The following is a 17,014-nucleotide window of genomic DNA, read 5'->3' as shown; positions in this document are numbered from 1 at the left end:
CTGTTGCAAACACGGGGCTGCAGGAAGTGACTCTGGCCACTTTTGGCCTCAAGGCTGTCGGGGAGACTTTAATGGCGGTGGCATCACAACCCCGCCCAAAAAGGGGGACAAGGTGTGCATACCCAGGGGCACGTGGTGAACAATGCAGACAGCGATCAGCGACCTACTGAGAGGCCCCAGGGGGAGAAGATTATTATTAGAGTAATCCTCCGTCACCTGCCTACTTGTCACTTTGCCCAAGATGGAGACCGAGAAGATTTTAAAATGGATGCTGGAAAGTCAGCAGCAGCAGGCAACCCAGCAGCAGCAGGCTCAGCTGATGCAACAGATCACCAGTCAATGCCAGCTCCAGAAGGCCCAGCATCAGGAACAGCATCAGCAGCTTCTCCAAGAGTTGGCTATTCAGAACAAGACCCAGCAAGAACACCCAGCTTTGTTGATGTGCCTGACCGATGTGTCGAATCCAAGTCCAACTGGACAGGACACGGGGGCTCTTCCCCCTGGCCTGGCAATATGACTCTCAAAAATGAGACCTAGTGATGACCCTGAGGCATTTTTGGTGACTTTCAAATGGGTAGCCACGGCTGCCAGGTGGCCACCAGAGCACTGGGCAACCCTATTAATGCCCTACCTGATAGGGCCAGCCCAGGCGGCCTACTGTGGGTTAAAATCACACAATGCCCTAGTATATGAGAGTATATGTATACCACCATCCTGGACCAGACTGGAATTAATCCTAACACTGTACCGATGGCACTTCCTCCAAGAAAGGTACCCGCAGAGGGCTAGGCCCTGGGCGGTAGGCCGTTTGAGGGACAAAGCCTGGTGATGGTTGGAGCCAGAGAAACGGTCGGGGATCAAGTAGCAGAGACCGTAGTCCTTGAGCAGTTTATCCCGATTCTCCCTGGTGGAGGAAAGGAGAGGGTACAGCGGCAGAACTAATGGAAGTGAGTACAGCAGAACTAATGGGGGACAATTTGATGGCTGGAGACACGGCTGAGGAAGCCCAGGAGTCCAAGAAGGTGGGACGGATCGGCTGTGGGGAGCTTTTGCAAAATAGACCCAGGGGAATTGCAACTCATCCCCTGACCACCAGCTAAGCCCCCAACCCTCGAATGCCGATGCCCAATCAGCCGGACCTGGACCAACAGGGAAGGAGACCCTCAGAAGGGACAGATTCTACTGAAGGCAGACCCCGTGACTGGGAGAACACGTTACCATTTCTGGAAGTGTGGCCAACAGGGGAACTTTCAGTAAGACTGCCCCTACATGGATTGTAGTTATGGGCAGCTCTGTGTAACCAGTCTTCAGGCCAGGAGAAAGGGTCCAGAAAAACTTGAAATACCAGTTCCAGTGGAAGGAATCCCCACAACAGCCTTAGTAGACTCAGGCTGTAGTCAGACAATTATTCGGAAGGGACTCATTCCTGACCTTGAGCTCTCTGGGGCAAGTATACACCTCCAGTGTATCCGCATGGATAAGACTTGAGATCTATGGCTGGGAAGAAACCCTCCAAGTCAGCATGGGTCCCAGGTTAGACTACCCTGTGGTCTTGGGATGAGACTGGCCAGAATTTTGGGAAATCTTGTGAGTCCATGGCCGACAACCTCTGGGACGAGGAGACGCAGGATCAACAAGGGGGAACTCTTTGGCCCCTCCAGGGAACCTGACCCTGGAGAAGGACTGTCTCAACCCCCTGAGCCGTCCGAGTCCTCCCCAGATACAAAGCACCCTGTTGAAGATGCCCAGGGGGAATTGGAGCGTGATGGGGACTTCGTACAGGAACAGAGGGAAGACCCATCTGTAAGTTGAGCCATGGAGCAGGCGGCGACCCCAGACCAAGACGGAAATGATACTCCACACCCCCTACAAGGACCACGGTTTGAGATTCGAGGGGACCACCTCTACTGAGTGGTGCAGGAACCCCAAACACAGGAAGTCATCTGACAGTTCTCAGTGCCCCGGAGACTGCGCCGGAGTCTTCTGCAGTTGGCTCATATAGTACCTTGGGAGGGACACCTGAGTAGAGAAAAGACCCTCCAGAGGATAGCTCGCTGGTTTCTCTGGCCTGGCATACACCAGGAGATGAGGGATTATTGTGCTTCCTGCCTTGAATGCTAGCGGACCAGACCAAAAGGGGTACCCAGGGCCCACCTCGTACCTCTACCTGTGGTTGGTGTACCGTTTGAATGAATTGGCATGGATCTGGTGGAACGACTCAAAAAGATTCAGACAGGGAACCGGTTCATCCTCATACTGGTCGATTATGCGACATGCTATCCCGAGACCATTTCCTTATGCACAGCTACGGCCCCTAACATTGCGACAGACCTTGTGAAGATTTTCACTTGGGTTGGGATCCCCAGGGAGATCCTAATTGACAGGGCACCAATGTGTCCGCCAAATTGATAGCGGAGTTGTCGCCTCATGAACATTCGGACTCTCAGGACTTCAGTGTACCACCTACAAACCGATAGATTGGTTGAACGCTTTAACGGAACCCTCAAGTCAATACTCCGCAAGTTTGTAGAAGATGACCCCAGACATTGGGATGCCTCATTGCCTGCTCTACTGTTCGCTATATGGGAGGTCCCACAAGACTTCTCCCTTTGAGCTCCTCTATGGAACACAACGTCAGGTCATCATGGACCTTGTGAAAGAGGACTGGGAGGCACAAGAAACGTGGGTCCTGGGAATCACCCATTATGTATTACAGCTCTGGGAGTGCCTGCAGGCCTGAGGCACCTTCGCTTGAGACAACTTGTTGTGAGCTCAGCTAACCCAGGAGCAACAATATAACAAAGGCACAAAGTTTCCCTCCACCAGCTCTGCGGGTGTCCCTTCCCTGGCCCCCAGGGCGTACGCTGAGGTGGCGGCAGCCCCCCCGCCTGCCACCACATCATCTCTCCTGCCCACCGCCTCTGCTACCATCTATAGCAGCCGGGGCCCCTTTCCCACCATGACCAGGAAGCATGGCATCCGATACCTCCTGATGCCCGCCTCTCCCCACGTGGAGACCTATGTGTGGGCGTTGGTGAGGGTGGTGGGGCCTACGGCCATTGTGGCGGCCTCCAAAATGTATGGCAAGGTCATCTTCTTAGCATCAGAGGCCGCTGCCCAGGAGGGGGTGGAGAAGGGCCTGGCGGTGGGGGGCATGTTCGTCACCCTGGAGCCACTAGAGGACCTGGGCATCCGCCTGGTCCTGACCTCCATTCCTCCCTTTCTTCCCAATGCTGCCCTGTTACCCGCCCTCTCTACCCTGGGGAAACCCATCTCTGTCATCAGCCCTCTCCTGTTGGGCTGCAAAGACCCTGCCCTCCATCACATCCTCTTGTTCCGCTGGCAAGTGCAGCTTCAACTGCTGCCGGCGGCGCGTGACAGAGGCGCGCTCGAGGGATCCTTCCTAGTCCGCTACCAGGGGGCTCATTACCGGGTGCACTACTCCATGGGAGAGGCCCGGTGCTTCCTCTGTGGGGCGATGGGGCACGTCCGGAGGGACTGGCCCTTGGCCTGGCAAGGAGGGGCATCCAGGACCCTCGAACCCCGGCAGGGCACCAGCCCCGTCATCGCTGGCGCCCCTGGCTGCCCGGTGCCCAAAACCACCCCTCCTCCTTCCCAGTTCACCATTGCTCCCGCTCGGGCCCAACGGGCACCTCCCCAACTATGCCCAGACGAGCGGGAGAGCCCCACCCCCGCTGCTTGAAATCTGGCGGGGCCTGTGGAGGAGGTGCGGCAGGGACACTGCCGGGCATGGGAGAGGGCCTGCCCCAAGGGGAATCTTCCCTCCCTTGGGCTGCCCCACCATTATCCCCTCGAGTCCCTGAGCCATCGCCTCTGCCCCCTGACACGACCCCTGCTAGCCAGCCCCCGGATGATGCCATGGAGAGCTGGGCCCTAGTCCAGGGAAAGCGGGGCAAGCGGAAGGCTCGAGCTCCACTCCTCCCATCTGATGCAGAGGCCCCCTGGAAGACCAGGAAGGGGGGCACCAATGCCGAGCCTTCCGCTTTACCCACGGGTGTGTTCCATCCACTGGTGCCGGCTGGGGAAGACGTGGCAGCACTGGAAGGCAGTATCTCCCCTCCACAGGAGTCCATCCCCTCTGAGGCCCCCGAGGGGGCCACCCCTGCCCTGGCGCCATCTGAAACCTCAGCGTGCCCCGAGACGACCGTCGCGTCAGGTGCCAGCAGAGAGAATCCCAGGGTGGCGGAAAATGATTTCCCATCCATATATGAGGAGATCGAGGCCCTGGATCTGACCCCGGTCACCAAGTGGGAGGACGACCCTATGCCAGAGGGCCTCGATCTGGGCGACTTGACTCCAGCCCCCCTTTCCCCATGCTTCCTTCCCCTAACCGTTGCTTCTGCTCCCACCTCCGAGGAGCCCCTGGACTCCTCCATCAACCCGGCTCCAGATGGCAGCCCACTGAGGACCACAGAGCCTGTTGAGGCGACGTCCAGTGCCACGCGGCCGGGACCTGAGCCACCAGGGGCACCCCTCGTTGGTGAGGAGCATTCAACCTTCTTTACGGGAAGGGGCCCGACAGAAGAGAGCCACCTCCTGATACCGTGGCTGCCAAATCCACCATAGAGCCTGCGCCCGGCGTCACTGAGAGCCCTCTCCCCGCCCAGAATCTCGCCTTTAACCCTGCCCGTGCCCTTGTTCCTATCCCGTCCACCTCCTGAGATGTTATTGCCGCCCCTGGGGCTGTCTCCTTCCCTTTTTCAATAGATGACCCTCAGGGACTGACCTTTGTGTTTACCTATCCCGACTCACCAGGGGCTGCTATCCTCCCTCCGCCGCCCCCATCGCCCCAGGGTTCGAGGCGGGCCTAGTGGCGCCAACCCACTGTTTCGGTGGGCCACGGGGCTGTACCAAGGGCCCCATCAGGGAGTAACCAGGAGACCGTAACCCCATCCCCCCATGTGCTGCAAGAGGAGTTGCGGGAGTTTCTAGAAGATATCCGTGGCTCCCACAACAAAGTACAGCTTGCTCTCCAGCGATGGTGGGACTTTCATCAATCCCCCGGGCCGCAAGGGCCCTCATGGGGGAGGGTAAAAGGACCGGGAAGCAGGCCGCTGTGGCCTACCAGTGGGTCCGCCTCTTCCGTGACTCCTTACTCACCTACGGGGTTGGTCACGGATTGCTGAGCGGGCCCTCAGGAGCTGCGAGAGTCCCTGCCAGCGAGGATCCCCCTCAGCCCTCCTCATGGCACCTCTTACCATTGCAACATTGAACACACGCAGCTGTAGGATGGGTCTCCGCAGGTCCCAGGTGCTCTCCTTCTTTCGGGGGGGTGGGTACTCTGTGGTTTTCCTGCAGGAGACCCATACGGATCCGACCGCCGAAGACAGCTGGCGGCTGGATTGGGGGGACAGGGTCTACTTTAGCCATCTCACAGTTCGTACGGCTGGAGTGGCGACCCTGTTTTCCCCTGACCTACGGCCCAAGGTGCTGGGGGTCGCCGAGGCTGTGCTGGGCCGCCTGTTGCACCTCCGGGTCCGCATGGAGGGGTTCGTAGTCAATCTCGTCAACATCTATGCCCCGGCAGTGAGCCTGGAGTGCCTGCAATTCTATCAGCAGGCGTCCACCTTCCTCAGCACCTTGGATCCTCATGAGTGCCTAGTCCTGGGAGGGGACTTTAACATCACCCTTGAGGAACGGGACCGCTCGGGGACCGAGCAGAGCCTGGCCGCTGTCGCTGTTCTCCAGGAGATACTCGAACACCACTCCCTGGTGGTCGTCTGGCGCGACCACCACCCGGATGACACTTCCACTTTCACCTTTGTCCGGGTGGAGGCCCATCGGTCGCGCCACTCCCGGTTGGACCGCATTTATTTATCACGCTTTCATCTTTCACAAGCCCACTCCTCCAGCATCCGGCCAGCCCCATTTTCTGACCATCATTTAGCCACCGTGACAGCCTCCCTCTGTGCGGAGAGGCCGGGGCCGGCCTACTGGCATTTTAACAAGAGCTTGCTGGAGGATGCGGGCTTCGTGGCGTCCTTCCGGGAGTTCTGGCTGGCCTGGCAAGGGCAGTGCAGTGGCGTGCCTTTCCCTCGGCATGGCGGTGGTGGGACCTAGAGAAGGTGCATGCCTGGCTCTTCTGCCGTGACTACACCCGAGGCGCCAGCCGACGGAGGGATGCGGCGATAGAGCAGTTGGAACGGGAGGTCTTAGAACTGGAAAGGCGTCTGGCCGCCAGCCCCGAGGATCCGCCCTTCTGTGGAGCATGCCAGGAGAAGCGGGAGGAGCTCCGGGCCCTCGAGGACCATCGGGCCCAGAGTGCCTTTGTTTGATCCCACATCCGTCTCCTTTGGGAGATGGATCGCAGCTCCCGCTTCTTCTATGCCCTGGAGAAAAAGAAACATGTCACCTGCCTTGTGGCAGAAGACGGCACCCCCCTCACGGATCCAGTGGAGATGTGCAGGAGGACGAGAGCCTTCTACGCAAGCCTTTTCTCCCCGGATCCGACCGATCCTAACGCTTGCAGAGTGCTGTGGGAGGAGCTCCCGACGGTCAGCGCCAAGACCAGCCAGAGCTGCCTATCACTCTGGCCGAGTTCTCGGAAGCCCTCCGTCGCATGCCCACCAATAAATCTCCGGGCATAGACGGGCTGCCCGTGGAGTTCTACCGCGTCTTCTGGGAAGTCCTCGGCCCAGACTTAGTCACCGTCTGGGCCGAGTCTTTGCAGAGCGGGGTCCTCCCTCTTTCGTACAGAGGAGCCGTGCTCGCCTTATTGCCAAAGAAGGGGGACATCTGCAATTTACGAAATTGGCGTCCCGTCTCGCTCCTCAGCACGGACTACTAAGTTATGGCAAAAGCAATCTCGCTATGGCTAGGGTCCATGCTGGCGGACATGGTCCACCCAGACCAGACTTACACTGTCCCGGGCTGCATCATCTTCGACAACCTATATCTGGTCCGGGACCTTTTGGAACTCGGGTGTAGGGATGGTCTGTCATTCGTCCTCCTCTCCTTAGATCAGGAGAAGGCATTCGACAGGGTGGATCATGGGTATCTCCTGAGCACTCTGCAAGCATTTGGCTTCAGACCCCAGTTTGTGGGTTTTCTCCGGGCGCTGTACGCCTCCGCAGAGTGTCTGGTCAGGCTCAACTGGACCCTGACCGAACCGGTCAGCTTCGGGCGAGGAGTACGGCAGGGATGCCCCCTCTCGGGCCAGCTGTACGTTCTGGCGATCGAGCCCTTACTCTGTCTCCTCCGAAGGAGGTTGACAGGGTTGGTGCTGCGAGAGCCGGAGCTGCGGCTGGTCCTGTCAGCGTACGCTGATGATGTGCTCCTTGTGGTCCAGGACCTGAGTGACTTGGTGCGGGTGGATACTTGCCAGGCCATCTATTCGGTAGCCTCCTCTGCGCGGGTCAACTGGGTCAAGAGCTCTGGCTTGGTGGTAGGGGACTGGTGGCAAGCGAGCTCCCTCCCACCCGCACTTCAGGCCATCCGGTGGAGCACGGGTCCGCTGCTCTATCTCGGCGTTTACCTTTCTGCCACGCATCCCTCTCCGCCGGAGAACTGGCAGGATTTAGAGGGCGGGGTGATAGTGGCTCCGGAAATGGACAGGACTACTCCGGTGCCTCTCCCTTCGAGGGAGAGTGCTCATGCTTAATCAACTAGTCCTGTCCATGCTCTGTTACCGGCTCAACAGCCTGGTCCCGGCCCCGGGTTTCCTGGCCAACCTCCGGACATCGATTCTGGAGTTCTTTTGGTCAGGACTGCACTGGGTCCCTGTAGAGTTTCTCTATCTACCCCTGGAGGAGGGAGGGCAGGGGCTGAAATGTCTGCTCATTCAGGTCCATGTCTTCCGCCTCCAGGCCCTGCAGAGGCTCCTTTATGGTGCAGGTAGTCCGGCGTGGAGCATACTGGCACACGCCTTCCTGCGCCGCTTCCGAGGGCTTTGATACGACCGGCAGCTCCTTTATCTCCATCGGAGAGGTCTTCCGCGAGACCTCTCCAGGCTGCCGGTCTTCTACCAGGACCTCCTCCGGACCTGGAAACTCTTTACAACGACCAGGTCCATGGCGGCCACCGAGGGGGCAGATCTCCTCGCGGAGCCCCTGCTACGCCACCCCCAGCTCTGTGTGCAGGTGGCAGCGTCCCCCTCGGTGTGCCAGAGGTTGGTCCTGGCAGAAGTCACAAGAGTTGGAGACCTCCTGGACTATGACCGGGGAGACTGGCTGGATCCCGATGCTCGCTTAGTGCGTGGGGCTCTCCAGATCTTGTACTCCCCGGCGCATACTTCAGGAGGTGAGGGCTGCTCTGCCGCCCGCTGCTCGGGTTTATCTCGACCGGGTCCTGCACGAGGGCATGCCCCTCCCACCCTCTACCCCAGGCCCGCTAGACCTTTTAATTGGACCCCTGCCCCGTGGACCCAACCGACCCCCTCACCCCTTCACTGTAAGCCAGCTGCATGAGATGCAGCCGGTCTGCTTTCAAACCGCACCAAGAAAACATCTATACACGCTCATGCTCCAAACCCTTCACGCCTTCACCCTCGTGTCCCACCCCGATACAAAATGGCGGGACCTCCTGCCAACTTTGGAGGGTGAGGAGCCCCGGTGGGCCAGCCTATATTCCACCTTAGTCCCGAGGCCCGCCGGGGATGTCAGTTGGCGGCTCCTTCACGGAGCCGTGAGCATGGGCGTGTACTTGGCGCGGTTCACCTCAATCCCAGACACCTGCCCCTTTTGCGGCGTGAGGGAAACCCTGGCACACGAATACCTGGAGTTTGCCAGGCTGCAGCCCCTATTTCGGCTCCTCACCAATATTTTCTTACGTTTTTGGTTGCACTTTTCCCCTCACCTTCTTATTTATGCACTCCCTATCCGTGGCCCCAGAAAGTCACGGGATCTCCTGGTCAACCTCCTCCTGGCCCTAGCTAAAATGGCCATCTATAAAACCAGAGTGAGGAGGTTGGCCGATGGAGTCTCCTGTGACAGTGGGGCCTATTTCCGATCCTCGGTCCATTCACGTATCCGGGCAGAGTTCCTCTGGGCGGTGTCCTCTGACTCCCTTGATGCCTTTGAGGAGCAGTGGGCGCTTTGAGGAGCAGGGTTCTCTGTTCGGTGTCCCCGTCCGGTTCCCTTCGTTTGACCCCTTGATTACACTCCTGTCCCTGTTGTTTCATTAGTTGTCCCCCGGAATTTTTTGGCATCTAGGTCCTGTGAATCCCCCTTTTAGGCTGGTGGGGGATCTTTTAGCAGTGGACGGGCTTTGCCTGCCCACTTCCCGGATCCCAATAGGAACAAAGGGACTAAGGGATGACATTTTGAACCCAGAGGACTGGGTTCTACTATTATTGCCTGTCACTGGATCAAAGTTATTAGCCAAGTGGCAAGGCCCCTTTGAAGTGTCTCACTGGGTAGGACCAGTAGATTGCAAAATCAGGCTACCAGGGTGATGGAAAGAAGTACACACATATCACGTGAACTTGTTGAAAGCCTGGAAGGACAGAGAGGCCTTAATTCATGCACCCCCATCCCCTGAACTGGAACTCGGACCATTAGTAGGAAAACCCCTAGACCCAGGACCAGTGATAATGGGCAAGGACCTCAGCCCCACACAACGAGCACAGCTACAGTGTCTCATACAGGACTTCCTGGACGTCTTATCAACACACCCAGGATGGATCAATGTCATAAGCCGCCATATCACAACAACCCTGGGTCAGAGGGTGAGGGACAACCATAGGTCTCTCCCCAGGAAGACATGGGACACGGTCCGCCAGGAATTGGAAAGGATGCTTGAGATGGGAGTCATGGAGGAATCTGAGTGAATGACGAAGTCTGATCATTCTAGTCTCGAAACCCAATGGCACCATCCGCTTTTGCATTGATTTCCGAAAAGTCAACCCTCTTTCCCAGTTCGACGCATATCCAATGCTTCGCATTGAAGAACTCCTGGAGCAACTAGGGGGAGCCAAATATTTGTTGACAGTAGATCTAACAAAGTGATTTTGGCAGATACCACTGATGCCAAATTCCAAGGCAAAGACTGCCTTTCCCACACCATACAGCCTCTTCCAGTTCACAACTATGCTTTTTGGATCACATAGGTAAGACACCACTCTCCAGTGGTTGATGAACAAAGTACATGCAGCCTCATGACTGCTACATGGCAGCGTATATAGACGACGTCATGATTTATAGTGGCAGTTGGGAGGACCACCTTCCACATCTAACCAGTGTTTTCAAGGTGGACTTCACAGTCAACCCTGCAAAATGCCGTTTTGGGCAGGAAGAGGTGACGTATCTGGGGTATATATTGGGAGGAGGCAACTTATGGCCACTGATTGATAAGGTGCAAGCTCTAGCCGATACCCTGACGACAACAACGAAGAAGCAAGTGCATCAGTTCCTGGGATTGCTGGATATTATCAGACTTCACAACGGCAGCTCCCCTCTCTGACTTAACCAAAAGTTCCTGGCCCTGGCAGGTGCAGTGGTCCAGTCAGTGTGAGGAGGCATTCCAGACCCTGAAGAAATGGCTAGTGCAGGAACCAGTCCTTGCACATCCTGACTGCTCAAAGGACTTCGTATTGCAAACAGATGCCTCAGAAGTGGGAGTAGAGGTCGTCCTATCCAAGGAAATCAATGGGGAAGAATACCCCATTTTATATCTAAGCCGTAAATTGTTCCCCAGGGAAATACATTATTCAACAATCAAAAAGGAGACCTTGGAGTAAAGTGGTCAATCGATGCCCTACACTACTGTCTACTCGGCAGCTCCTTCACATTGATTACTGATCATGCACCACTCCGATGGCTGCACAGCATGAAGGACACCAATCCTAGGATTATATGTTGGTACCTCTCCCTCCAACCTTATGATTTCCACATCTGTCACTGACCGGATAAGGCTCATGCCAATGTGGACTTCCAGCCAAAGAGCCATCACAGCCTTTGCCTGTGGAAATTGGAAACCCTGAGAGCCAGACTGAAGGGGTGCAGTTGACGGAACCGCAGGGAATCAGCCATGCTGAAGAGCCAGGAGCCCTAGTGCTCAATGGACTACAACGCCTGAAAACGTGGTAGGAAGTGACTCAGGGAGAGTGCGCAAGTAGTACCTCCCACATGAGTGAGGTCAGCATATTTCGGTGGGAGTCCCTGCTGACCCCCACCGAAGGCTCGGTGCAGTTGGGTAGGCCTGGAGCTCCCTACCCGGGCTGCCATCCACCTGGTGGCGGCCCATTCCTCCTCCCCAGATACTGGCCATTGGGCCACACTGCCCCACACCTAGGGGCTGCAACATTGACTCCGACCATTGGGCCGCATTAGCTCATACCTGAGGGCTATTATATGGACCCTGTCTGCTAGGCTGCACTGGCCTGTGCCTGAGGGTGGTTATATTGACTCTAGTCGCTAGACCACGTTGCCCTGTACGTAAGGGCTGCTGGAATTGACTTGGGCCACTAGGCTGCGCTGCGCTGAACACAAGGGCTGCCGGAGGTGACTCTGACCTCTTTTGGCCTCGAGGCTTTTGGAGAGACTGTAACAGCGGTGGTATCACAACTCCGCCCAACCCCAAAAGGGGGACAGGGTGTACATACCCAGCCATAGTTTGGATTTGTTTTTTTCCATTTAAAAGGGGTTCAGAATCATCCTACTAGCTTATACATTAAATGTAAAAATGGGTACTTTAAACAAGCAGGGCAAAATTTTAATTGGTATAATTTCTAGTAGCATCAGAAATATCACCAGGATCCTGACAGGTACATGCCATGAGGCCAGTGTTAGTTTCAAAAGCACTATTTGTGAAGAGGACTTTTAAACAATTCTGTCCTGCCCAGCTGTGCAACACATCTCTCAGTGGTTTTCCACCTTGCTTTTACCGAGAAACAGCAAAATGAGTTAAGGAGAGTATTCCTGCCTATGTTCTCTGCCTTCAAAACTGCCATGTTGTATTTGTAATGTATTTTTGTCACTATTTCTTTTTAATAATAATTGGCCTGATTTTTAGAGGTGTTGATCACCTGCAACTCCCTTTGCAGTCATAGGAGCTGTAAGAGTTTGGCAACCTTGAAAATCAAGCTCAGGGATACAAACTTTTGAAAATATTGAAATTCTTCAAGTCATCAACACTTCAGAGCAAGGCACTGTGCCAAAAATATTGTTGGTTCAAAGCAAATAATACTGTGCAGAACTGTCGCAATTAAATGCTTTCTTAATAGTTATGTTTGTTTTAACAGATAGCTCTAATGCTAATTTCCAACCATTAATTTTTTAGAAAACTAGTAACCTTTAAGAGGCTTCATCAGTAATAGTTGCAAGCAGAAAAAGTCTGGCTGATACTTTAAATTTTATTCTGAACACACACCAGTTTGTATCTTCAGATACTACATTTGTGCATGCAAATATGTGCTGGGATTCTGTGCTGTGCCTCTGAGAAGCACAGCAAAGAACTCACAGCTCATGAGGATGGGAATGGCTGTAATGGCTTTAAGCCACCTTTGCTTTCTCCTCATTCTGGGCTGCTCTGCAGCCTCTGGCCTAACTCAGGATATGTCTACGCTGCAGCTGGGACGTGTAATTCCGAGCTTGGGTAGATGTACATGCGCTAGCTCTGCTCAAGCTAGCATGCTAAAAATAGCAGCGCGGCTCAGCCACCCGAGTACACATGTAGGATTTCAGACAGGATTGTACTCGGGGTGGGTAGCCCAAACCACCCACATTGCTATGGCCATACTGCTACTTTTAGCACTCTAGCTCAAGCAGAGCTAGTGCGTGTACATCTATCAGAATTGGGAATTACACCTCCTAGCCATGGTGTAGACATATCCTTAGGGCATGTCTACATTGCAAATAAAACTTATTCTTACCTGGGGTTAGCTTTTCATGTTAGCTAACTCAAGTTATAATAGCGGTGAAGATATGGCAACTCTATTGTTAACTTGGATTAGCAGCTCAAGTTGAACCCTTGGTTCTCCCATAGGCTTTAACTTGATTTGTTAATCCAAGTTTCCGTGTCTTCGCTGGTACTTTAATCCAAGTTAGCTAACTAGTTAACCTGAGTTAAGAGTTCTTTTAAGTGTAGATGTACCCTTAGATATCTCTGGGGCCCATCTGAATTATGGCAGCCTGCCAGGCTGCCTTGTGGGCTGTATCATTACCCAGAATCTCTGTGGTGCTGTGACACTGGCCCGGCCCCAAACCACCTTTCTCTTTTAGGATTACATTTAAGAGTAGTAAATTGAGGATAAAGTGAGGGATTTTTGCAATCATCCAGATTTACAGTCACCACCGTATTACATGCTTGACCAGGGTTAAAATAACAAATGGAGTTGGATGGGGGGGGTGAAGAATGTTATTTTCCATGCTGTTTCCTAGTAAACTGAAATGTGCAGGACTGCATGGTTGGGCGGGGGGAGGGGGTAATTCTTAATAATAAATAGAGCCTTTCATCAGTCACCAGTTTTGAAATTAACTCAGGTGTATAGTGACCAAAGTCATTACTATCTAATGGCTGTTTGGTCCGTGTGAAATAAATTGGTGGTTTCAGTCCCATATGTAGGAGAGAGATGTTGCCACCAAAAATCATTACCACTGTACATTTGCTCAAACTAGTACCTTTGGTGGAATTGGCTTTAGAGAGGCCAGGAGTTGAATCAACATGGAGATTCCACCACTTTCTCATCGCTGGCCGTGGTATTGCTGTGTATTGGCTAGGGAAGTAGGGAAACTGTGCTGCCATTGCATGTGCTATGTTTGTTTTGTCGGTAAGCTGGGCACCTCAGTTTCCAGTACTTTCTGTCTGGCTTATTTCATGGATCCTGAATTCACTTTGACATTAATAAATGGGTAATATGTAGTATTTCTGGCTTACACACTCAGTTTTGTTCAAAAATCATGAGATTTAAAAATAACACCAATTTTTGTTTGTTTGCCTTTCTGTTTCTGCCTTTAGGGTGCACCACTCTAATCATAGGTTTCAAAGTAGCAGCCATGTTAGTCTGTATCCACAAAAAGAAAAGGAGGACTTGTGGCACCAGTCTCTAAGGTGCCACAAGTACTCTTTTTTTTTCACTCTAATCATGTTTACAAGCTTTTTTCCCATGAAGAGGGCTAGAAACTTGCTATTTTTTTAAAGTGAAAACTGAGATCCTCACATAATCTCTTGACTTCAAGAGTTGGGCTTGAAGAAGAACAAGTATTGTCAGTCTCCTTGTAAATTTGAGAGTCAGCAACATCATTTAACATTCTATTAATACTTTGTATTCTTTTGCAACAAATTCATTGTTAGCAAGTGTTGTCTGTTAAAATGATGACTACATCCCACTTTGATTTAACTTTGCTACACCTAGTATATCTTCCCAGAACCAACAGTTTGAAGTACAGTCACCCATGGTAAGAAGTCATGTGAAACTGAATGCCACTTCATGGCGAGACAGAGCCTGCATTTCACCACTGTACAGTGCTAATGCAGATTACAAAAGCTCTCTGTATGATCTACCATGCTAAAACACTTAAGATATTCAGCCACCAAGAATTGTTCTATAATGAGGTGGGAGTGCATCAGCTCGTACTTCAGCTTTCTCTGCACCCTTGTGTAAAAATAGAGCTGTAAACTGTCAGCATTCTTTCTCCTTTGAGAATGTGGTTTGCTTTATAAGGATTGGCACCACAATAGTGGGTGGGTTGGTACACTGTACATTCAACACTACAGGTGCACAGTTGTTGTAGTCATGTAGATATGGCTTAGCAAGGAGTAATGGTTGGAAATGTGGTGTTTCCTGAAGCACAATACTAACTCTACGCAAAAATATTACTAAATAATTATTAAAATATTAACATGAGTGCCAGGCATATCCAAGATCATATTGGCCCAAGAGGGGCGGGGGAATAATATTTGGATATTACAAATTTGAATTGAAAAAGCTTTTGGTTTTATACTGAAGAGTTAACTTTAAAAAGTTAGTGTTATATTGGAAAATAGCAAAAGTGTGTGTCAGGTAGTTTAGGTTTTGCAAAAGTTCATTAATCAGATTTTGATTTTGCAAAATAAAAACCAAAGATCAGGACATTGGTATTTCCACTGCTTCCACTATCATCTGAACACCTAAATGTTTCCAGTGTTGACTCTTCTCTATTTTAAATTAAAGGTGTGTCCAAGCTAGCAGTTTCAGATCCAGATGTCATATACACCTAAGTTCTGGGACTTTTGGGTCAGAGTTGATTTTGATTCAGCCAGTAAGATAGAAAAACTTAAAAAATCTGATGTGGTGGTGGGTTCAGAGTTTGAATATCCCTTCAAAGCTCCATTAAATGAAAATCCAGGGCTTTGAGGAAAGTCAGGCCTGTTTCTATTTTAAGTACCTTAAAATAAATGAAAATTGAAATCTAGTTTTAGGTTTTTATGAAGGGCATTGGAGGATGTTTTACTTAGGAGCCTTTACAATCCCCTATTAAAGCTTTTTCCTCTCAGTGCCTAATATCTTAAAGAGGCCTATTAATTACATAAAAACCTCTTTATCAGTTTACACTGTATTATTCCATTTTTACTCCACCTGCTGTTTTCTTACTTGTGATCTTTGCTTCCTCTTTCAGTTGGGTATGTGTTAGAAGCTGGTTTTGTAGAAATAAAATGACTCTCTTTTATTTACACAGCAGCTGTCAGAGCATGATATTCTGTCCTGTAGAAGTAAGCAAAAAAACAAAACAAAAACAGTTGAGCCCTGGCTTGCTGTCTGCAAATTGCAGAGATTTGGAGATTTCACAGACCATCTTTTTATGAGAATTAGTAAAAGGAAAAATTCTGCCACAAATGCAAATACTTCTCGGTTCTTGTCACACTTTTGTAACTCAAAAAGTAATAAGTTTAGAATAAAGAAAGGTCTCTGTTTCTTTCAATGATATATTTCAATCTCCATCCTTAGAGGTTTTTAAGGCCTGGCTTGACAAAGCCCTGGCTGGGATGATTTAGTTGGTGTTGGTCCTGCTTTGAGCAGGGGGTTGGACTAGGTGACCTCCTGATGTCTCTTCCAACCCTAATCTTCTATGAATGAGAACTCAAAAGAGGGAAGCTGTTGCTTACCTCCTTGTGGTGTCTGTTCCATACAAACCCTACCCAACTAATATTCAGGCTGGAAAAATTGGTTTCTTGAAAAAAAATCCCAACCATATTTTTCTTTTGGCAGTGAGAACAGGCTGCTTAGGAAAAGAGAAATCTAAGACCAGGACTCAAGGTAAGACTGGGTCATCTCTCATTTCTTCAGCAGCTGCATAATGTGTGCAGCTGAGAGCTGCTATTTGGATCATAGCAAGGGAGAAACCACATCAGTTTATTTTCTTGCCTTGGAATACTTGTTTTTCATCACTCTCCCTTTGTATTTGTGTTCTGCTTGGAAGTAGTCTTTGTGCTGTATATGAATTTGCCAAGACGTTCATAAAAACAATATTCCATTATGGCCTGCTCTGCATACCTCTTATCCGCACCATATATATTCAGAAGCAAATTTGTTTGAGAGTGACAAGGAGCAAATTCTTCTGTCCCCTTCCCATCCCCCCCCCCCTTTTTTTTAGTTAGTCTGGACTTGCTACCATATATTTACTAAGGTCCCACTTCTATTCATGTTTTTATTAGGGAGGAAAAAAAAAAGTCCAGATGTCTAACAAAGAAGCTTCTGTGTTCTCTGTTTAAAAAAAATAAATAAATACAAATTTCCTATGAAATGTTGATAGATGTACCCAGAGCTATTGTGGAGGGTGAAGAATTTGAATAGTCTTGTGGTTAAAGCACAGGAGTGGAACTTAGGAGAAGTGGAGTATAGTTTCAGCTGTCATATACTCCTTGTGTGATCTTGGGTGATCACTTTACATCCCTGTGCCTAATTTTCTTATTAGCAAAACCGGGATCAAAATATCTAACTTGCATGGTTGTTGAAGGCTACATTTATTAATGTCTGTAAAATGTTTTGAGAACTTTGGCTGGAAGACACTGCAGAAATGGAAAATACTGTTATTTAGTGTGGCAAAACTATGAAAGTTTGATGTGGAATATATGCCGT

The 17,014-nt window shown here is 51.3% G+C and overlaps 1 protein-coding gene across 5 annotated transcripts in view; it reads left to right on the top strand.

Annotated features, from left to right (window-relative positions):
- The window catches only part of RARB (retinoic acid receptor beta), a 532,878-nt gene that overhangs the window by 362,800 nt on the left and 153,064 nt on the right, over window positions 1-17,014 (top strand). For 3 of the 5 annotated variants that reach the window (XM_038392089.2, XM_038392090.2, XM_038392088.2), the window contains exon 4: window positions 16,145-16,192. The exons of the other annotated variants lie outside the window; for them this stretch is intronic. In XM_038392089.2, the coding sequence (XP_038248017.1) occupies window positions 16,145-16,192 (48 nt within the window). The remainder of the gene's footprint in view (window positions 1-16,144; window positions 16,193-17,014) is intronic. 5 annotated transcript variants of the gene reach the window in all.

The sequence above is a fragment of the Dermochelys coriacea genome, chromosome 2 (genome assembly GCF_009764565.3).
Source record: "Dermochelys coriacea isolate rDerCor1 chromosome 2, rDerCor1.pri.v4, whole genome shotgun sequence".
In the NCBI taxonomy this organism is placed as follows: Eukaryota; Metazoa; Chordata; order Testudines; family Dermochelyidae; genus Dermochelys; species Dermochelys coriacea.
The sequence above is the reverse complement of the archived record's forward strand: the minus strand, read 5'-3'. Positions and strand labels throughout refer to the sequence as shown.